At 47.3% G+C, this 23679-nt stretch overlaps 1 protein-coding gene across 4 annotated transcripts; it reads right to left on the bottom strand.

Moving 5' to 3' along the window:
* Positions 1–203: 203 nt before the first annotated feature.
* Positions 204–22070, bottom strand: PNLDC1 (PARN like ribonuclease domain containing exonuclease 1). Of its 4 annotated transcripts, none has more exons than XM_073220947.1 (19): positions 21882–22070; positions 21447–21504; positions 21087–21160; positions 14760–14799; positions 14108–14231; positions 13847–13935; positions 12680–12780; positions 11147–11223; positions 10866–11009; positions 10325–10394; positions 8291–8376; positions 7170–7225; positions 4346–4410; positions 4003–4056; positions 3779–3821; positions 2373–2472; positions 1771–1946; positions 1544–1642; positions 204–456 (listed from the first exon to the last, which is right to left on the bottom strand). In XM_073220947.1, exons 1-19 carry the CDS (start codon positions 21955–21957, stop codon positions 393–395), a joined length of 1596 nt encoding a protein of 531 aa, XP_073077048.1. In that variant the 5' UTR covers positions 21958–22070; the 3' UTR covers positions 204–392. The 4 variants fall into 4 exon arrangements, with proteins under 4 accessions (XP_073077048.1, XP_073077047.1, XP_073077050.1 ...); XM_073220946.1 differs by having other exon boundaries at positions 1544–1713; positions 1835–1946; XM_073220949.1 differs by lacking the exon at positions 21087–21160 and having other exon boundaries at positions 1544–1713; positions 1835–1946; positions 21882–21957.
* Positions 22071–23679: the final 1609 nt, after the last annotated feature.

Here is a 23679-nt window from a genome sequence, read left to right as displayed (position 1 = left end):
CCTTTACTAAACTTAGGCCACTTCTCAGGCCCAAATCCCCACCAGGCTACTGGCCATTAATTTTCTCTCCCAGAAATAACATACCCTTTGTTCACCTGGCATCCAGCTCCTAATCATTTGTTCGCAAGACACTCCAGAACATTAAATTCCCAGAGGTGGTGACTTCTCTCCATTTATAAAGAAAAGTCTTGGCCACTAAGGTACCATATCCAAGGATTTCTTTATCATTGACAATGTTTACAGAATTTCACACTCAAAATGTAAATTTCCTCCTCAGGACTGTACAGATCCATCTCCAAGTAGAATATGATTTACACAAACAAAACCCCACAAAAAAAAACAGAGTTGTGCCAGAGAGGTGCGGGCAGGCCGGAGGCTCCAGGCGGCTGTGCTCAGGACCCAGGTCTTCCGAGCAGAAGCGCAACAAGGGCCCAGGCGGCAATGACGCCACACACCCTGCAAGACAAGCATGCAGGTTGGCCAGGTGGCCGCGCGGGCCGGAAAGCAGACATACAGGCTTGCTCTCCTTCCCCCCACCACAGACATTATTTTCCTTCATCCCCCTCCCAGCAAGAACTTCTGCCTCTCGGTCAGAATAGCTCAGAGGCAAGTGCAGACAAGCCATTTTTCCTAGTGATTCACACCAGAGGTTGACAGAAGGAAACCGGGCTGTCTGGAAGCCGACCCCTTCCCTCCTTCAGTGCTGCTTTCCAGACACTGCTCCTAACCAGAGCGCTGGAATCCTCACGAAGCAGCCCCACCTTCCCAATTGCTCGGGCCCCAGAGCCTGGACTTGGTCCGCCCTGCTCCAAGTCTGCGGGGTACCCACTCTGCCACCATGCCACCCAAGCCACAGCTGGACACTGGATGCTGGACGCAGGTGGCCCTGGCTTCCCGGCTGCCTCCCCTGCCCTTCCGTCCCCATGTCTGTCTGCGCACACAGACCCATGTGTCACTATGCTGAAAACCTAAGGGCTGGGGGATCCTCCCCAGTCCTTACCCACCACCCTCCACTGGATGGGGAACCACTTATTTCTCTGCCACCTCCCCAGTGCATTCTTCCCCCTCACAAGGGCCTCCTCCCAGCCCCTTGGCGCCATGCACCTCCCACTTGGGGGCCTCTGCCCTGCCCCCCCGTGGGCTGGTGCGGCCTGACCAGTAGCCTGCTCACTCCCTCGCCTCCCCGGAGGCCTTAAGGAGCCCCTTTCCTTCTCTTTACCCAACACTCTCCCCTCCTCCCACCTCCACTGCTCCTACCTCCTGACCTGCTCCTGTTTTTAATAAACACTGGTCACCTACTAGACTATGCAGTTTGCCAGGGGGTGGGCACCCTGAGAGGGGGGATTTTAGTTTTACTCACTGATGGAGCTCAGAACCCACAACAGCGCCCCATACAGCAGAGGCTCAGTCAGCGTGTGTGAACAGTCTGGTCGCTACACTTGTCAACAACGCCTTTACGACATACCAGCTGGTGAGTCGGGCTCAGCTCAGACCAGTGGGACCATAGGGCCGCCTGCAGGGCAGCTTGGCCCTGGCCACTTACTGCAACAGGCAGTTGATGTTCGGGGAGTGCCGCCAGTACCGATACAGGGACACCTGCAGGGTGGGGTGGCCCCTGTACTCCTTCAGGATGCTCCGAGCACTGCCAAGAGAGGTTTCTCAGGTCAGGCATGCAAGCGTCAGGCCTACTGCTCCAAAGTAGGCTCAAGGAGGCTGGGGAGAGATGGGATGTCCAGGGGAAGAGGACAAGCTTAGCGCCAAGGTACCTACTCTTTAAACTTATTGGTCAAGAGCAGGAACTGGCTCTGCGTGAGCCGCTGGACGTCGAACTTACAGAGATTCTGAAACTCACGGTAGACTTGCTCCTCGCTGACCCCAGGCCACTTCCTGGCACTGAGGATGAGGATGGGGGGTCTGGTACTGGGATAATCTGGGCCAGAAAAATTCTAGAAGACAGGGAAAAGAACAGGGATTTTCCACAGTTCCTACTGACAACCCACCCTGCTGAAAATCCTGAGAGAAATCAGGAAAGGCTCTCTGAGGTTGAGAGGGGTGGGAGGGGGGAAGAGTGGGTAGGAAAAGGGAGGAGGGGGTGGGAAAAGGGAGGAGGGGGTGGGAGAGGGGAGGAGGGGGTGGGAGAGGGGAGGAGGGGGTGGGAGAGGGGAGGAAGGGGTGGGAGAGGGGAGGAGGGGGTAAGCCTGCAGTGCTTTGTGTCCGAGACACAAGGCAAAGGACAAGCAGGCCAGCAGCTTGAGCACCTCCTCGCCTTTGATTTGGGTTATTACCTGGCTTTCAAGACCCCCTGGAGAACTGAGCCCCTTCCCAGCACAAGCCCCTGGATAGGGGAGAGGAGCGAAATGAAGGCTACTCACAATCTTAGGGACCCTGGCTCGGATAAGGTTGACCTGGTTCACATAGGGAGCCAGCATGTCGAAGTACAGAGGGAAGGAGAGCTCAGGTGTGGCCCCAGTGCTACACGGACAGAGAAAACACGAGGTGCTAGACCAGTGACGCCACAGCCCTGCGGCAGCTGAGGGGCCGCCAAGAGAATGGGAAGGTGCCGCCTCAGGCAATACCCCCTCGTCCCCTCACGAGTCTCGGGGCTTACGTTGGTGTGTTTCCACACTGACCAGTCTCCAAGAGCTCTCTCAACGGCCTGAGCCAAAGCAGAGCTTCCGGGTGGTCACCACCCGCTGATGACACTTTGAAGAGCCCTCTGCTGACAAGCATTAGCAACAAGCGCCATTAGGGAGAGGCCACTGGTCAGAGGGATCCCCTTTGTCACCACCTGACAGGACATCACCCTGGGCCCCAATGGCTACGCCCCCCCCCCCATTTCTCCCTCAGCTTCTACTACCAGCCCCCCTCCACCCAGACCCACCCGTACCTGGGCACGGCCTGTGCAGGAGCACAAGCCTTGGGGCCAGGCAGGCCTGGGCTGCTAGGGGACTTCTAAGCCTGGGAGGATTTTTAGGTCATGAGGATTGAGAAATAAAGGCTGTAGGGCCCCGGTGCCAGGGCACTAAGGGGCTCCTCCAACGTGAGCTGCCCTCACTGCCCCACAAGGTGGCTCCTAGGGGGCTGAGACGCTGTCGCACCACAGGAAATGGGGACAAGGTGGCAGATGCCTCGTGCAAGTCCCAAGCCTCACATTAACGTCAGACTATTTCTACAGTGCTCATTATCAAATGGACAAATTGAATAGCACCCAGTAACAGATGACAGCCCCAAAGCACCTCCAAGTCAGTCGCAGAGAACCTGTTAGTTGTGACGAGCTCCCTCACCTGGCCTGCTAAATCCTCATTAACCAAACATACACACCAAGGATGACGCTACAGGACATGTGCCTCAGGCATGCAGGGCGCCTACGAGCCGAGGCTGTAGACATCAGGGAGGGGTGCTGGGGCAAGATACGGTCAGGACTCCAACTTGGGGTTTTAGGAATCTCCTCTGTGCCCGATTTCAAGTCAGTAACCTTCTCCCTTGCCTGGCTGTGTGGACCCCAGGATGCATCACGTATTGACCTGAACACCATCCTACTTTGCTGTGATTTACATGGTCATGAGAAAACCGGCAGCCAGTGAAGCTGGGAAGGAGGCGGGAGTCCAATCCGAGGCCCTGGCCTCCTGACAGGTGAGTGTTCCCAGTGCTAAGGCAGGGACTGAATTTCCACAGCTACGGTCTGCATCCCCCCTCTTTGGGAGGCCTTGGTTTACAGGGAGGGTGCTATTCCTGACCACACTGAAGGAAAAGCAGGATGACAGGAAGCACAACTCACCCGTGCACTCTCCACAGCAGCAGGTGTGCTACCTTCAAAAGAACTGGGGGGAAAAAGCTCAAAGTGGAATAGGTGTCAAGGCTCAGCCTGATCACCTTACAAGATGTGTCAACTCATGCTTTATTTCCATTATGTGCAACCCACCTGCAAATAGACAGTCTCGAGTGGTGGCGGTTAGCACAATTACAACATGAGGCTCCTGCTAAAGGGGCCACAGCTCTCACCTGATCCGCAGAGGAAGGCATCGTAGGCTGCTTCGTGTGGGTACTTTGTCTCAACTGAAGCAGTGTTCCGGAAGCAGGAGAGTCAGGCAGCAGTTAGAACAGGCCTGAAAAGGAGTTCCTCCCCCACCCAGCCCCACCACCGCATGGGCTGTGCAGGACCAGCACCCACGGGAGGACAAGTGGACGGCCTGGACCTCCAAGGCCTCTGGGACTGCTCCTCTCCAGGGAGGAAGTTCTGGGGCCTGGCACCGGGATGCCGTGGAGCGGGCCCTGGGCCAGTCCCCACCAGCTGCACCTCAGGGCTCTGTCCACTGCAGAGGGGCCCGCACTCTTGGGAACATACCATACTTTTCACACTTGCTGGCGTGGACGATCACTGGCCCAGAATTTTTGGTGGGATTCAGGTCACTATTAAAGAAGAAAAATGGGATAAACAACATTCACTGAAAACAATCCCTCCTAGTGTCCCCTCACCCTCCTAAGGTAACAAATAGTGCCCTCGGTGCTGGGACCCCCTTTTAAAAAAATAAAGAGGCACAGATAGTCTTGGGAAACAGGTAGCAGAAGTGGAGGAGGACAGCAGAGCCAGGGCCCCAGTGGGTCATTCTGAGTATGTGTCGCACACTTAGCCCAAGCCCTGGCCCCAAGATGAAGCCTGCAGGCTCCGGCCTCGGAGCTTGCTGCCCAGCGGTTGAAGGACACAGATGCTCACACTCAAGCCCTATAAAGCAGCACCAAGGCACAGCCCATGCTCCAGATTTCAGGCTTCTGGAAGTAGATGGTCCTACCTTCCTGTGCCTTGAACCACAGGAAGTCACCTGGAGAACCGGCTGGCGTAAGGCATTGGGTGGGGACAGGAGTATGCAGAGACCAGAGCAAGGCCGAGCGGGGCTTCTAGAAGATGAGGGGCCCATGAGAGTGGGCGTGATATGTGGGGACCTCAGGAGCCATGGGAGGACAGACCAGAAAGGCGGGCCAGTCGAGGGCACATTTAAAAGATCATTGAGGGGCAGTGTGGGAAATGGGGCAGGACAGGCCATGGGTGCCACCCGGTACTGATGAAAACCAAAGGCCTGAATGAGGACGGTGACTCTGGACAGAGGAAGGCACAGATTTTAAAGACATTCAGGGAGGAAAGCCAGCAGGACCTGACTATCCTGAAGAGGTGGTGGCTGGGCTATGGCCCGCCAGGCCTTGGTTCCGGCATGCGGGTGGCCCGTGACCATAAAGTTTCCTTGTTAAAAGCCTTTTGTTTTCCAGCAAAATCTTTCAGTGCCTCTGTATGCTGCCAACGGTAGGAGCCTAGGCCATAAGGTGGCTGTTTGGTTTAGGAGGACTGTCTACCATTAAAGCAGCTAATATTTAGTAAACACAGACTAAGTCAAGGTACATGGCTCTACGTCTATTTAACTCACACAGCTACCTTGTGAATAACTGCAGTTACGTCGTGTCACAGATGGTAAAGCTGAGACACAGGCAGACTAATTGTTCTCAGGTTACTCAGGTGGCCAGCGAGCAGCAAAGCAGACACCCAACCCAGGAAGGCTGCATGGTGCAGACACGCTGATGTGCACCTGGCCCTTGGCAGCACCTCTGGTGCCATGAGGACTTAGGGGACCTTGCTCCAGGCACAGGAGTGGGTTTGCGGGGCAAGAGGAATTCAAGCCAGAGGTGCTGTGGGCTTGAAGGGGGAGTCCCAGAGCTGCCAAGGGCTGGACTGCAGGCACACAGGTGGCCAAAGCATGGGGCATGGTAAGGAGCAGAGGCTGAGGAGGGACGCTTCCAGAAGGTTTAAGGGAGGGGATGGACAAGAGAGCCCACAAGGAACAGACAAAAAAATGCCACCAGAAAATGAAGAACGTCTAGGAGGGGACCCTAAAGGAGGCACGGGAGGAGGGTGAGGGTGTCACGCCGAGGGGCCAGTGCCGAGCAGGACCACCTGCTATGCCCAGTGGCAAATGCCATCTGTGAATCGCCCACCAGCTGAGACCACCTCGCCCGAAGCAAGTTCCGGGAAGGAAGACTATCACGTCAGTGGGCCAAGGCAAGGCCTCTAAGGAGGCTTGCTGTAGCGAGAGCAGTGCTGAGGGAGCTCTGGGCTCGTGCAGTTCAGGAGAACCAATGCTGCTGCCACAGGAAGTGAGGGTGAGGTTGAGATGGGCCTGGCAGGACAGCCAGGGGCAGGGCATGGTGGGGATGGCCTGGCTAGAGGGAGATCAGGCCAAGCGGAGGACAGCCCTTCCGCCTGGGCCGCACACCATGTAGGCAGCCATGGATGCCAGCTGATGGGAGACGGCGACAAAGGTGGCAATACCGCAGAAACGTCTGGAGGGCCAGGAGGGAGCTGAGAGGCGAGAGGCAGGAAGTCCCTTATTTTCTTCTTGGACACGAGGGCCAGAAGGGCTGTCCAAGAAAGGAGAGGATGACGCACGAGGGGCTTGAGGTGACTGGCACACTGGAAAGGGCTGATGCCATGCATGGGGACAGGCATTTGTCAAAACCCAGGCAGCCAGCAGCGGCTGCAGATGCTGCCTCGGCAGGGGCACCACGGGGTGGTTGCATGAGTGACTAACCAGGCTTAGTTTCTCTTCTCGGAAAAGTCCCACGTTCAGCTGCCCCCATGCCACCCCCTTCCCAGCAGAGGAGGAAGGAGCCGGCGGTGCACCCCCTCCACAGCAGGGCTTTCCAGAGCATACCTTCTCCCGGCCAGCACACTGGCAGCTGGGCCTGGGCTGGGAGGGAAAGCCCCAGCTACTTTTTCCTAGACTTATCCAGGGATGGCATCATTCATTCAGATGTTTAATGTGCACCTACTCTGCCTTCTACTGCTGTAGGCTCACCAGAAACAGGGCATGAGAGAACCCGTTCCCATGGAGCTTATCATTCCAGTAATCAAACAAGTGGAAGAAAATAAACCCCCGGCCAACAGAAAGCACTACCCAATTAAATGACTGTGGCTATGTTCCCAGGCTCCCTCACCTCCAGACAGGGCCCCTCAACCTCTGCACTAGTAACCTTTGGAGTGGCCCTGTGCACCCCGGCCTACTTACTTCTCAGTACCGGTAGCAGCCAAAACATCTCAGCGTGGCCAGTTGTGCCCCAAGAACAAAATTGCCCTAGTGGGGGGTCTCTGCTCTACAAGCATCTCTGAAAAACAGCTTCCTTACCTATTTAGGACTTCATAAACTTCTGACAGACTTGAAACCCTTGGGAAATTCATTTCCTGAAATTACAGAAAACAAATCAGGTAGAAAGAGCCACTTATCAGCTGCTGCAGGTATCACCAAATGTCCATGAGAACCACCTGGAGTGACACCTCCTACAAACTGCCCTTTCCCTTCTAACACAGCCCTTCCACCTGCTCAGGCGGTCAATGCACAAGGGGCCTTGGGCTTCCTAGAAGGGGCCCAACTGCCCGAGCTACACCAAATGCCCCCAAACGACTTGTACCGTCTTCCTCCAGAGAGGAATTTTAAGGGGTCATAAGCTGACTTCAAGGCACCAGACCATGGCTGAGGACACATATGTGGGACGCCAGGCCTTCTAAGGCCTGGAGCAGTCTGATCTTGCATGAGGAGGAGCCCGGAGGTCCCCTCAGATCAGCCCCCTCACCCTTCCCACGGCACCGAGTCACATGACCAGTGCCACAACCGGGAAAAGGGGAAGCACGAGTAACAAGCATCTCCTGGCAAAGCGTTCCAAGACATGGCTCCCTTCCTGCATAATTAGCTTCACGTGATGAGCGTAAGGCTTTAGAACACTGATCACTCTCTCTTTGCAGCTCGGTGTAACTTCTAGGAAGCTGGGTGCTTCACTTCTCCAGGTGTAGCTTACAACCCCACAACAGATGTCACTTGGGAGCCTTAGAAATGCCACCCAATCCCTCTAATAAGCATGAAGCAGACAGCGGGGCCCAGGGGCCCCAGGTGATTCTAATGTACTGTCCAGGTGTCCAGGTTAAGGTTCAGTAGAGATGCTTCCAAGATACACCAAGAGGGGAGCTCACCTGCTCTTTAAGCATGCTGTAAATCTTTACCAGGTATGCAACAAGGTCTGAAACAATTTGCTGTGTGCTTATTTAGATAAAACTACACACAAGTCAAAACATGGGAACTTCAACAAGAACAAAAATCATATAAGCTAATATGGTGATCCAGCAGCATTGAAATGCAAAGAAACCAGTCAGGTTATAAAATAGAAGAAATGGTTCAAGGACAAATTTTAAGAGAGAAAAGCTAAGTGTTAGTGAACAAAGCATTCCCTGGCCCAAAGCAATGTCATTCATTACCTTCCAGATATTCTTTGTCACATTTTTGGTATCAATGAGAACAGGAAATAGGTTGTGGATATTCAGCTTAAACTGATCATAACTTTCTGAAAGGAAAGACCCAGAGGTCAGAAGTGAGGCTCTTGGTAAAAACGGGAAGAAAAATTCTCTTATCTCACTTGTCAAAAACACTGGTTGACAAATAAGACAAAGTAAAACATCAGGCTGGACTGGGAAATCCTTATTCCCAATCATGAAGGATTCCTAAGTCTCAAACCTGCCATCACCATTTTATAATGGTAAAAACCAAATGGGTTTCTGTTAAGTTCAAGGTCCTATTGTTAACACCAGTTAATGTAGTTCTCAAAGCAGCAGCCAATGGAAAAAGGAGAAACGTTTACTGGAAAGGCAGGTAAGCATTTGCAACAACATGGACAGAGCTGGAGGACATTATGCTCAGTGAAATAAGCCAGGTGGAGAAAGACAAATGCCAAATGATTTCCCTCATTTGTGGAGTTTAACAGTGAAGCAAAACCGAAGGAACAAAATGGCAGCAGATTCAGAGACTCCAAGAATGAACTAGTGGTTACCAAAGGGGAGGGGTACGGGGGGGGGGCGGTGAGGATGGGGAGGGAGGGAGAAGGGGATTGAGGGGTATTATGTTTAGTTCACATGCTGTGGGGGATCACGGGGAGAACAGGGTGGCACACAGTGGATCTGTGGCATCTTACTACACTGATGGACAGTGACTGCATTGGGGTATGGGAGGGGACTTGATAATATGGGTAAATGTAGTAACCACATTGTTTTTTCATGTGAAACCTTCGTAAGAGTGTATATCAATGATACCTTAATAAAAAAAATAATAATAAAAAAAGCCAGGTATGAAATCATTTGCGACTATTCAGAAGAAATCCAAGAAAAGTCAACTGAAAATTATAAATGCCCTGATTTAAAAGTTTTAAGCTATTAGTTTTATCAAAATTATACCTGCATATAGTTTAAAGAGGTTTATTGTAAAACAAACCAAAAAAACCTATTATCTTCTCACTTCTCTAGTGCTTCCCCTCCTCAAAGACAACCACTTTGTTCTTTGGGTGTCTATTCCTATATCCCTAGACATCAAGTTCATGCTGTGAGGCAATCTCCCCACTCCCAGGCCTGTCGCTGACGATTCCCCACTGGGTAAGGTGAGGCTTACCTCCTGCCCAGCCCAGGGCCTCATCCTCACACCCAGCTGCCCGGCTCCCCACAAAGGGGCCTTGAGGCTCTGCAGGACTCCCCCTCTCATGGTTTTTGCTCCCCCACAATTTGACGTCTGCTTAGCTTTGTGGGAGTGATTTTTAGTTTTGCCTCTATTTCTCCCCAAATATGTTCAAACTAAGGTGTCTTACCAATCCATTTTGGGGAAATCTCTCCTAGAACCTTCCCCCCACTTTTTAATTAGATTAGTGTCCTCAGTACATTTTTTACTTTATTTGATCCCCTTTTTACAGGCAAGGAAGTCATAGGTATGTTGTTGAAGTAACTTGCTGGGGACGGTGCATAACGAGGGTGGAATGAGGTTTCACACTTAAGTCTGCAGGTTCACCACTACACTACGCTGCTGTGGGTCATCCAGCACAGCAGTCATGGAAAAATAGAGCCACATTAAAGTGACATTAATGACATAAATGCTTTGGGTACATAGTGTGATTAAAAAGTGTGAGAACTCCCAACAGAGGAAAAAGCAGAAAGTATTAGGATTCCAGTTGAGATTAAAGGAGGCTCCTCTCCCACACACATTTCTGGTTTTGCCATTTTATGCTATGATGCTGACTACCCTTTATCATGGGGGGAGAAGCATCAATTCACACATAGGCTTCCCTTCCTGGGAGAGTCCCCTGGTCTTCCACGTGGGGAAGGTGGTGACAAGGACAGGTCTGCCTGACCTCTCTGGAAACCTGTGGACCCAGGGTGGGTACACATGCAGGGGCCACCCCAGGAGTGGGACTCTGGACCAATCACCTTGCCAGACAGAAAACCAAGGTCAGAGAAAGAGGACAGGCGTCCTACCTGGGAGTGGCCGGAACAACTTCTCATGGAGGTATAGCAAGTCCATCATCATGTTGTGGCCCACCAGGGGCTATTTGGCAAGTGGCAGGAGAGGAGTGCAGTTTAGTAGAGACAGACATCCCAGGCAAATGGCCTCTTGCAAAGGGTGCAGCCTCAGAACCACCGCCACTCTCACTGCGTGGTGACCCCACCCCCACCCTCCTCGCGCCCCCACGCAAGGTGGCCCAAGTGCTCAGATGGCAGAAGAGATGGGGAAGAGGTCCTGAGGCAGCATCCACCCTGGGGAGCCAGACTGAGACAGTCGCAGGAAGGTCCCTGAGTAGTTTCAGCTCAGTCCTGTACCTGACAGGAGCAAGTAGCATCGCGTGTGGACCGTCTTTCCCCAAAGCAACCTACTCTGACGTGGTGACAGCAAGGTCCAACCCCTAACGCCTCTTCTCAACAAGCCGCTCATCCCAGGGACCTCATTTTATTGTTGGAGGACCATCATCTACCTATGATCAGAAATGCTAAAGGCCAGGAAGAGATTTTTCTTCCCTACCTTCTGGGCTTTCACCAGCATCTGGAAAAACACAGAGAAGCCCCTCGCAGAGAGAAGAATCTTCTCTTTCCAAGAGGCCTCTTCACCACAAGAGGTGTTCTCAAGACACCAGCGGTGTTGCTTGCTCACTCTCTTCACGACCACCTGGAATGAGAAGAAGAGTCCAGTTCCCAGGCTCTGGGCATGAGGCCAAAGTGGTTCTTCATCTCAGAAAGGTGGGGAGGTGGGGAGGCAGGGAGAGAGGGGCCGCCGAGGCTGCCCCACTCCAGGCAAGAACTCACCCCTTGGTCTGTCAGCACCGTCCACACATTGGGGAGGGCCTGCCTCAGCACCAGCTGGACCTCAAAGGCCTGGAAGCCTGCGGCAAGGAACCAAGGCTCACACAGGGCCTCTAGACCCTACAGCCACGGTCCGCTCCCCCGTCAACAGAAGCCCAAGACAGATGATCAGATAGAAAGGCAGCCTAGGTGCACCCCAGCCTGAGCCCATGGAACAGGGATGGCCTGGTGCCATGCTGCCATCTAGGGAAGCCTCCTCAAGGTTTATCTCAGGGCCACTCTTATACCGAGGACCCCAAAGAGTCTTTCAGGGGGGAGGCTGTAGCTGCTGAAATTCATGTTAGAAATTAAAACTATACATTAGGTTGAAAGTTGTAGTTTTTTTTAAAAAAAATAACCCCCTCCTGTTCTTGCCCAAGATTTAGTAACATCATGCGTTTGTTACTTGGAAACACTGGCTTGCAGAGTGATGCAGAGCTTCCCACCATTCACCACACAGCACTATGCAATGCCAACAAAAGACACTTATAAATATAGCCACGGATCATCAGAAAGGCCGCAGTGCCGGGAAGCCGTCAAGCTTCTGGGTGGCAGACGCAGGTTGTCTAAAATTCCCGTTTTTGACTGAAAGCTCCAATTTGATCACAAGCAAATACTAAGTTATTCTCCCTGAAGTGACAGGCTTACTTTTTTCCACTTGAGAAAATGGGTGAAAATACTCAAGTCAAAATGGCCATTCAGGGCTTACAAGTGAAAATGATATTCCCTGAAAGGAAGAGCAGTCAACTCCCAACTCAAACTTTCATATGTGCTTTTCCTCAAAAAAACCACCACCTTGCTTTGGTAAGCAGCAATGTTTTATGCACTTATTTTTTTGCGTACTTATTTTCACACCTAGAGTATTAAAAAAGACAGGGGTTGAGACATAATAAAAAAATTTAAAAAATTATTACTTATTCACTATAATAGGTAGAGGAGGTTCTTAAAGCAAAGTCCAGTTTTACTTAATGAGAAGCAGTAACAAGGGTCGCAGTGCGAGCCAGCGGGGTTCGCCGCTCCGGCCTCAGTCTGTGCAGAGCGCTGGCAGGTCTATGCACCAGTGGCTCGGTACCACGAAGCAAACGGCACAGTGAGCGACAATGCCGGGTGATTGGTGACTGATATTGTGCCTTGTGGACCCCTTAGAAAAGGGGTCAGAGACCCTTGGGATCTGAGAACTGCTAACCTAGGGCATGTTCACTGCGATTCCATACTGCAGTGTGTGTGGGGGAAATCAGACAGACAAAAGTAAATAAAAGTACATAGGACACACAGCACTGGAATAAATAGCCCGAATGGAACCTTCCTTCATCTTAAAATTCAAAATAGGTTGAAAACCCTACTTCTAAATTGAGGTCAGAGCTTTATTCAATCATAAAGGCCACACATCTGCTGAGCTGCCCAGGATCCACAGGAAAGAGGATGTGTCCCAACCCCTGGTACATGCCAGTGACCAGTCCCAGTACTCCTAGGTCGGGGGAGCAGCCTCCTGCCTACCAGCGATACCAGGGAGGGTCATCCAGTCGCCTTCCTCTGCCAGGTCCAGCCATCGCGTCACCTCATCGATCACTACCTTGATTTGGTCCTTATCCAGAGAACTGAAAGTGGGCACAGGGAAGTGGGGATATTGGAGAAAACCACCAGAACCCTAGGACAAGGGTAACATGAGAGGGCTTTCCAAGGACTCTGGTATTAACATTGTGATCTCAGGCCCACAAAGATGCCTGACTTTCTGAGTCTTATCTTGCATAGAAAGCCAAACGCTGGGCCTGTACTCCCCCATAGATTCATGGGAGCATGCCCTGGCCCTTTCTGCTTCACTGGGACACACAGAGGAAAAGGTCTCGGAAGCCGGCCAATGCTAAGCATTACTATCAGGCCTGTCCTTCTAACTCAGCTTTCAGAGGTGGAAAAGCACCATCTGGTGAAATAAGGAAAAGACAGGAATGCTAGTAAGCACATCCCCTTCTCAGTTAGAAATGCGAGAACATGACGCTCTTAGAAGGAAAGACTTTTCTCCAACATTTGAAAACAACAGAAGGCTAAAAATTCAAATCCCTTTCCCCTTACCAAAAGCTACATTTTTTATATGAAAACTATGAACAAAGATCTAAAAATAACAAACCATCTTCATCATGATTATCTAGACCAGACAGTCATAATATTCTAGAGTTGAACTATCTAGTTTAACCACCTTCCTGATAAAGGTGAAGTAGCTGAAGCCTGAAGACCCACCCTGGGGACACAGCAGGATCAAGCACAAGGTAACATGTCCAGGCCAAGGCCTGTGACCAGCATGGTCACGGTGACCCTGATTTAACCCTGAAAAACCCCCAAGATCACGCTGAAGGCCAACATCACACCTACAGTAAGACCAACAGCCATTCCCCACTAGCATTGCAGTGGAATTCCTCCTTCCCTAAGTACATTGAGTCATTGTTTTCATTTCCCTTCAGTTTTAAACACTAAAATCACAATGCAGGGAAGAGCATCCTCCTCTCAGGCAAAGGAATAGGGTCACTAGCGCATCAAACTGTCGTGTTTGGCTGAGCCCCACAAGGGTGAGGGGGTGTGAGGTCACACCACTCTCTGGAGACCCACAGGAAATGCAGAAACACATCAGAAACAGAGACCCCACAAAGCACCCAGAGAAACAGGCTTTACCTGTGGGTCCTCCACTTCCTGGTCAGGATGTTGTGTGTGATTTTCTTCTCCTGTTCTTCATTCATATATGGGATTCCTTTTTTGAGAAACTAAAGACAGGAAGAGAACAAGGTGACAGTCAAGGCACCCTCTGAGCCGGGTAGTGGAGCAAAATGAAACCTTGTCTGGTTTCACATGGGCAAGAAGAATGGGCACAGGATATGAGATTCAGGGGCCAGACAACCTGTACAATCATCCCGTTTCCCTCCCCCAATGCCATACCTTATTATAGTCGAAGCCATACTGATTCAAAAACTGAACACTAGAAGCCTGGAAAGAAAATTCTGAATCCAAAGTCCCAAACGTTGTAGGGAAAAGAAAGAAGTTACACGAATGGGCTACATACCTATAAAAAATAAACACAACATGAGAAAAAGCCCGAACCATTTTTGAAAACTCTGGCTCACAGAGCAGCCTCTTCCTTTCACTGGACAGGCATTTAAATGTTGGCTGTTTTGACTAGCACTGGGGCTAATGACAAAGGCAGGGGTCCTGCCCCTGGGGAACAGTGTACCCCCATCCTGAACCCAGCATCTTTCCTGACCATCTGGAGCCTGGGAGTTACAGCCCCCTTCATTATGGTCCTGTTACCTGCCATCCTGAGGGCATACTTAGGAGACAATGGAAATGGGAAAGGAACCCCTAAGGTATAGTGTGGGAGTCAGGAAAGTCCCCCCAGAAAAGGTGCTGCTTTGAGAGACTTAAAGGGCAGGCCAGAATCTGCAGGGAAATGGGAGAAGGGCCCAGAAGCCCAGGGAATATGGAGTGTCTAGGGCCACAGTGGTTCAGAGCCTGAGTCAGAATTCAGAGGAGAGCAGATGGAGACAGTAAGAGGACAAGAGCCCTGTGTTCTGCAAAAGGGCTGCATACGTACTTGTTTGACTCGCCTTCAATACTGGAGAACATAGACAATCCTAGAATGATAGAGGGAATGAACACCAAAGAAAAGTCACCATAAGTTAATCACAAAAATGAAACATTTTAAACAGTCCTTTGCATCCAAAGATACTGTGTAGGCTTTAGAATGGGATACACTCAAAAAAAAAAAAAAAAAAGGATTCAAAACAATATGAGAGCTGTCAAGTTGTAATTCACACGAAATTATTAGAATATAGTTATGATTGTTCCTTCAAACACAGAATATTAACATTTATATTGTTTTTAAATTAACCAGAGGAAACAAGGCTACAAACCATGAAGATTTATACAATTGCTTCAAAATGTCTATTGCTTTATAATTAGCATTCACAATACAGGTAGGTCACAGGGAAGGCAGAACAGCATGGAGAAGACAAGTAATGTCTCTAGAGCACCTTACTACACTGATAGTGACTGTAGTTCGGGAGGGGGGGACTTGATAATATGGGTGAATGCTGAAACTACAATGTTGCTCATGTGAAACCTTCGTAAGATTGTATATCAATGATACCTGAATTTAAAAAATGTGTATTCCCATATAATTATTAAAATAGCAAAGATCAAGGACAAGGCAGTATTAAAAGCAGCCAGAGAAAAAAAAGATAACATACAAAGGAAACCCCATCAGGCTATCACCAGACTTCTCAGAAACCTTACAGTTCAGAAGGGAGTGGCATGATATATTTAATGCAGTGAAGCAGAAGGGCCTCAAACCATGAATACTCTACCCTGCAAGACTATCATTTAAATGTGAAGCAGGTATTAAAAACAATTTCCAGATAAGCAAAAGTTGAGGGAATTTACCTCCCACAATCCATCTCTACAGTGTATTTTTAAGGGACTGCTATAGATGGAAGTGCTCCTAAGGCTAAATAGCTGTCACCAGAGAAAATAAAACCACAGTAAAGGAAGTAGACCAATTAATTACTAAGCAAATGCAAAATTAAATCAACTACACACAAAGTCAGTCAAGAGATACACAAAGAGTACAAAATATGACACCTAACATATAAAGAATGGAGGAGGAAGAAAAAGGGAGAAAAAAATTTTAGATTGTGTTCGAAATAGTAAGTGAGTTAAGTTAGACTGTTAGATAGTAAAGAAGCTGCCTTCAACCTTTGGTACGAATCTAAAGCCTGCAATGGCAATAAGTACATACCTATCAATAATAACCCTAAATATAAATGGTCTGAATGCACCAATCAAAAGATAGGTATAGAATGGATAAAAAAAAAAACAAGACCCATCTATATGCTGCCTACAAGAGATTCACTTCAAACCCAAAGACATACACAGATTAAAAGTGAAGGGATAGAAAAGATATTTCATGCAAACAATAGGAAGAAAAAAAGCAGGAGTTACAGTACTTGTATCAGATAAAATAGACTTCAAAACAAAGAAAGAAGAGACAAAGAAGGACATTAGATAATGATAAAGGGGTCAGTCCAACAAGAAGATATAACCATTATAAATATCTATTTACCCAACATAGGAGCACCTAAATGTGTGAAAAATATTAACAGAATTAAAGGGAAAAATAGAATGCAATGACTCATTTTAGGAGACTTCAACACACCACTCACTCCAAAGAACAGATCAACCAGACAGAAAATAAGGAGACAGAGACACTGACCACCACACTAGAACATACGGACCTAACAGACAACTACAGAACACTCCACCCAACAGCAGCAAGATACACATTCTTCTCAAGTGCACATGGAACATTTTCCAGAATAGAGCATATACTAGGACACAGAAAGAGCCTCAGTAATTTCAGAAGGATTGAAATTGTACCAACCAGCTTCTCAGACCACAAAAGGTATGAAATGAGAAATTAATTATGCAAGGAAACCAAAGCCCACAAACACATGGAGGCTTAACAACATGCTCCTAAATAATCAGTGGATCAATGATCAAATAAAAACAGATCAAGCAATATATGGAGACAAATGAAAACAACTCAACAGCACAAAATCTGTGGGAAGCAGCAAAGGACGTGCTAAGAGAGAAGTATATTGCAATACAGGCTTACGTCAGGAAAGAACAATCCCAAATGAACAGTCTAAACTCACAATGAAAATAGAAAAAGAAATGAGGCCCAAAGTCAGTAGGAGGGACATAACAAAGATCAGAGCAGAAATAAAACTGAGAATAAAACAGTAGGTTAAAAAATCTATAAAAGCAGGAGCTGGTTCTTCGAGAAAATAGAAAAACCCTTAGCCAGACTTAAAGAAAAAGAGTATACACACATAAAAAGGATTAGAAATAAGGAAAAGTCACTACAGACACCACAGAAATACAAAGAATTATTAGAGAATACTATGAAAAATTAAATGCTAATAAATTAGGTAACCTAGAAGAAATGGACAACTTTCTAGAAAAATGCAACCTTCTAAGATTGACCCAAGAAGAAACAGAAATCTGAACAGACCAATTACCAGCAATGAAATTGAATTGTTAATCAAAGAACTACCTAAGAACAAAACCCCTGGACTAGATGGCTTCACCACTAAATTTAATCACTTAGAGAAGACCTAATACCCATCTTCCTCAAAGTTTTCCAAAAAGTAGAGGAGGGAATACTTCCAAACTCATTTTATGAGGCCAGCACCACTAATACCAAAACCAGGCAAAGATACCACCAAAAAAGAAAATTACAGACCAATATCCATGATGAACATAGATGCAAAAATACTTTACAAAATATTAGCAAACCTAATCCAAAAATACATCAAAAAGATCATCCATCATGATTAGGTGGGACTTATTCCAGTGATGCAAGGATGGTACATTTGAAAATCCATCATACACATCAACAAAAAGGACAAAAAAAATCACATCATCTCAGATGCTGAAAAAGCATTTCACAAAATTCAACATCCATTCATGATAAAAACTCTCAACAAAATGCATATAGAAGGCAAATACCCGAACATAATAAAGGTCATATAAGACAAACCCACAGCCAACATCATACTTAACAGCAAAAAGCTGAAAGCTTTTCCTCTAAGATCGGGAACAAGGATGCCCACTTTCCCCACTTTTATTCAACGTAGTTCTGGAGGTCCTAGCCATGGCAATCAGACAACACAAAGGAATAACCAGCATCCAGATTGGTAAGGAAGAAGTTAAATGGTCACTGTTTGCAGATGACATGATACTGTACATAAAAAAACCATAAAGAATCCATCCCAAAACTACTAGAATAACTGAATTCAGCAAAGTTGCAGGATACAAAATACACAAAAATCTGTTGTATTCCTATATACTAATGATGAACTAGCACAAAGGGAAATCAGGAAAACAATTCCATTTACAATTGCATCAAAAATAAAATACCTAGGAATAAACTTAACCAAAGAGGTGAAAGACCTATACCCTGAAAACTACAAAACACTCGATGAGAGAAATTAAAGACACCAATAAATGGAAATATATCCTGTACTCATGGCTAGGAAGAATTAATATTGTCAAAATGGCCATCCTGCCTAAAGCAATCTACAGATTCAATACAATCCCTGTCAAAATACCAGCAGCATTCCTCAATGACCCAGAACAAATTATTCTAAAATTCATATGGACCCACAAAAGACCCTGAATAGCCAAAGCAATCCTGAGAAGGAAGAATAAAGCTGGGGGAATTATGCTCCCCAACTTCAAGCTCTACTACAAGGCCACAGTAATCAAGACAGTTTGGAACTGGCACAAGAACAGACTTCATAGATGAGTGGAAAAGAATAGAGATAAACCCACACATACATGGCTAATTAATATACAATAAAGGAGCCATGGATATACAATCCGGAAATGACAACCTCTTCAACAACTGGTATTGGCAAAACTGGACAGCTATATATAAGAGAATGAAACTGGATTATTGCTTAACTCCATACACAAAAGTAAAGTTGAAATGGATCAAAGACCTAAATGTTAAGTCATGAAACCACAAAACTCTTTGAAGAAAACAAGCAAAAATCTTGAATATAAACGAGCAACTTTTTCTTGAACACATCTCCTCGGGCAAGGGAAACAAAAGCAAAAATGAACAAATGGACTGCATCAAACTAAAATGCTTCTGCACAGCAAAGGACACCATCAGGACAGAAAGGCATTCTACAGTATAGGAGAATACATTCCTAAATGACTTATCCAATAATAGGTTAATATCCAAAATACATAAAAAACTGACACACCCTCACCACCCAAAAAGCAAGTAACCTGATTAAAAAATGGGTGGAGGATCTGAACAGACACTTCTCCAAAGAAGAAATTCAGATGGCCAACAGGCACGTGAAAAGATGCTCCCCATCGCTAATCAGGTAAAGGCAAATTAAAACCACAATTAGATATCACCTCACACCAGTTAGAATGGCCAACATCCAAAAGAGAAGGAACAAATGTTGGCAAGGACGTGGAGAAAGGGGAACCCTCCTACACTGCTGGTGGGAATATAAATTAGTTCAATCAGTGTAAAAAGCAATATGGAGATTCCTCAAAGACTCTAATAGAAATACCATTTGACCCAGGAATTCCACTCCTAGGAATTTACCCAAAGAAAACAAGACCCCAAATTTAAAGACATACACACCCTTGTTTATGGCAGCATTTACAATAACCAAGATATGGAAGCAACTTAAGTCCATCAGTAGATGAATGGATAAAGATGTGATTCATATACACAATAGAGTATTATTCAGCCATAAGAAAAACCCTACCATTTGCAACAACATGGATGGAGCTAGAGAGTATTACCCTCAGTGAAATAAGTCAGGAGGAGAAACATAAGTACCAAATGATTTCACTCATTTGTGGAGTGTAACAAAGCAAAACTAGATGAACAAAATAGCAGTAGACTCAGACTCCCACAAGGGACTAGCAGTTACCAAAGGGAAGTGGGTGGGGGAGGATGGGTGCAGAGGAAGGGAGAAGGGGATTAAGGAGCATGATAAACACACATAATGTAGGGGGGGGGCAGGTCACCAGGAGGCAGAATAGCATAGAAAAGACAAGTAGTGACTCTGTAGCATCTTACTATGCTGATGGACAGTGACTGCAATGGGGTGTGTTGGGGGTGGGGGGCTTGATAATATGGGAATGTAGTAACCACATGTAGTTGCTCATGTAAAACCTTCATGAGACTGTATATCAATGATACCTTAATAAAAGAATAAAACATCTATTGCTAAAACAGTCATACGCAAAGTGAGAAACACTCCAAAGTAGGGAAAGAATAGTTATGTATCTAAGAGCTGTATCCCATACTTCTCGGCTTAAAATTAAGAAAAACCACATTAGAAAAATAGCAAAGGACAAGGATAGAGAGCAAAACATACACAGATGTTTGCCATCATTCACAGGATAAGGGTGAGTAAAACATCTCAACCTGTTTTTGTAAATAAAGTTTTATTGGAACAGAGCCATGCTCATTTATCATCTACATCTGGTTTCCCATTAACAATGGCAGAATGAGTAGTTGTAAGACTATCTGGCCTGCAAAATTTTGTATCTAGCCCTTTCCAGAACAGGTTTGTTGACCCTGTATTAAAAATGCAAATCAGAACAGTTATATCCTTTTCCTCTCAGGTGGCCTTAAAATTTAAAACTTATAATACCCAGTTTGAGTGCAGGAAATAGGCACATTCAGGCCTCTCAGTGTAAGTCACTGTAAAACTTTGTGGATGGTCGGTAGGAAGAATATTTTGGCAACCCAGATCAACACTTTAATGCAATACTCTTTAACTCTGTGATTCTACTGCTGGAATTATACCAAAGTACTCATGAAAATACAGTAATATACAAATACCAAGATAGTGAAGACTTGTTTTATTACACACAAAGGGTAACCAAAGTACACTTTGCATAGTATTCCAAACCATGAATGTATCTGTTGACTAACAATGTTAAAAATGAGCAAGAGATCTGTAAGTGTTGATACAGAAAAATCTCTGAACAGCATTAGTGAAAAAGTTGTAGAATGAAATGTTTATAGTTTAATAAACTCATTTGTATATGTTTTAAGCAAAAAAGTCACATTTTTCCTTGAAAGATAATACAGGTTCCTTAAGGATGGATTTATTTAGGCATGGAAACAATGCTGCCATATTAAGTTTATGCTTGTTCTAAAGCCTTAGGTCTCACAGGCATAACACCGCCAAACCCCGAACAAGCATACAGAATGATAGCTGGTATCTTTGAAATGTGCCAAAGCTGCTTTACTATTAGGAAATTCACAAAAAGGTCTCCTTCAAGAGCTCATTACAAACAGCTGAAGATTACTCACCAATCTGACATATTGTGAACTTCTGAACATTCTGGCGGGTCTTTAGATACCAGTCAGACGGCAAGTCAAAAAGACTGTGAACAAACAGGCATCTCATTCCACAGGCAATGAGATGGCCCCAGAGCACCACAGCCTCCACGCCGGACCAGCACCTCTCAAGGCAGAGTAGCACCTTTCTTTGTTACAACTAAGAAACATCCCCCTTCAGTGGACAAAGGCAGGGCCTCCCACCCCCAAGCAATGTTGTCACCCCCAAGCCCCAAGGCCACCAGAGCGCCTGCCGGCAGGGCCCAGATGCTAATCCACAAGGGCGCAGGTGAGCACCTTCCCAGCTCAGCTCTAAGGCCGCGTTGGGTTTACCTGATCTGCTGGGACCGGGACAGTTTGGAACGAAGGCCGGTGAACTCTATGTCCAGACCTGAGTGGGAGGCAAAAAGGACAAGTGGCCCCAGGGTCAGGCATCACCGCGGCTCTGCTGGCCGTGAATGCTGCGGGTGGCAAATGCCCACGTTTTCGGTGCTCAGGAGGCCAGGGAAGATTAAGAAGGGGACACGAGGGGGCCAAAACAGGGCCTAGCCAGGCCACGGGGTCAGGGCGAGGCTGCCGCTTGCCACCCCACCGCCCAGGCAGAAAGGGGCTCCCTGCCCTCCCGAGCGGCCCTCCGTGAGCCTCCCGCAGCCTGGCGACCTTCCCAGCTAGGCCTCACCTCCCCGCCCTACCCCACGCGCACCACCCTGCACTGGCCCGCCAGCCCTGGGGACGCTGGCGACGAGGCCCGCAACGCGGGCATCTTACCCACGAAGTCCGCACCCAGGACAAGCTCCTGCAGCAGAGGAAGGTTCTGCTCGAATTCGTCGGCGCCTATCTCCATGGCCACGCAACCTGCCGAGAGCGCCCACTGCAGCCACGCACTTCCGCCGCGCCGCGGCCCTTAAAGGGCTCGCGTGGGACACGTGCCGCCCGACACGCCCCGCCTGCCCCGGAGTCTCCCAGCGGCCCACGCCGCCGCCTGCCTGCTCACAGGTGTTTGATTTTACACCCTGCTGGCCAAGGTGAAGGGTTGCTCAGACTCCGCCTTTGCAGCTACGCAACAATTTATTTGCAGCCCCTAAAAGGTGGGGATGTTATATGTAGACCCAGAATGCTAAGAGGCATAGTAGGAGAAAGTAGTGCCTGGAAAGGGGTAAAAACAGACCAGTAAACAGCACCTGAAAGAACTGCAGTAAGTGGGTCCTGCAACTGCAGTAGGGATAGGACCACTTGTTTTCTAAACTAGCCCATCTGGACTTCACGGTCACTACCAGTATCGGTCTGTCCCCATCCCCTCCCACACACCCAATTTTCCTCACTTTGCATCATTGCCCTTTATAACACCTTATATCGAATTTGGCACACAAATCCCCAGAATTGCCCATCAAACTGAAGGAATTCTCGGTGCCCAGAGATGATCTAGGACAATCATATTCTTGGCCAGAAAAAAACCCTAGCTAGAGCATTACTTACAGGTGAACCCTATTTTCTCACTGTAAATTTCAAAAGCCACTAGTTCAGTCCATAGTCTTTACGTCCTCCCTTAATTCTAGACTTGTTTGAACAGACTTCTAGAGCCATGGTCTTCAATGTGAAATGCTCCAATTTTTCAGATGAGGGAAGAAAGTACTGAAATTACAGTCCATATTTTTAAATGTCTTTTCTGGGGTATTTACTGATCAAAAGGGAGCTACTAAGCTATTCAGTATTCTGAAGACCTCTCAGAATCGCACTTAATGTGGGTGCACACATTTGTTATCTTTTTAAAATATACTGAGCTCAGTTTGACACAGTCAGCCATTTTACTCTTAATTAAATATGAAATTGGAGTGCAAATATAAAAATGGGGAGAAATACTCTAGAAGCCACCTAACTGCTTAGATTCTTCCTCTTCACATTGTCTTAAATAGGTCGAGGCAACACCTTATTTTAATTTAATCAGCCCCTTTAAGAGAACTGCTGATTGCCATCTACCCCAGCTTCAATTTTATTTTATTTTTATTTATGTATTTTTTAAAATTTATTTTATTATTATTAATCTACAATTACATGAAGAACATTATGGTTGCTAGACTCCCCCCTTCACCAAGTCTTCCCCCACAAACCCCATTACAGTCACTGTCCATCAGCATATTAAGATGCTGCAGACTCACTACTTGTCTTCTCTGTGTTGCACAGCCCTCCCTGTGCCCCCCCCCACATTATACATGCTAATCATAATACCCCCTTTCTTTTTCCCTGCCCTTATCCCTCCCTTCCCACCCCTCCTGCCCAGTCCCTTTCCCTTTGGTAACTGTTAGTCCATTCTTGGGTACTGTCATTCTGCTGCTATTTTGTTCCTTCAGTTTTTCTTTGTTCTTATACTCCACAGATAAGTGAAATCATTTGGTACTTGTCTTTCTCCGCCTGGCTTATTTCACTGAGCATAATACCCTCCAGCTCCATCCATGTTGTTGCAAATGGTAGGATCTGTTTTTTTCTTATGGCTGAGTAATATTCCATTGTGTATATGTACCACATCTTCTTGATCCATTCATCTACTGATGGACATTTAGGTTGCTTC

The sequence above is a fragment of the Manis javanica genome, chromosome 13, assembly GCF_040802235.1.
Source record: "Manis javanica isolate MJ-LG chromosome 13, MJ_LKY, whole genome shotgun sequence".
Classification (NCBI taxonomy): domain Eukaryota; kingdom Metazoa; phylum Chordata; class Mammalia; order Pholidota; family Manidae; genus Manis; species Manis javanica.
This window is presented reverse-complemented; position numbering and strand designations above follow the sequence as displayed.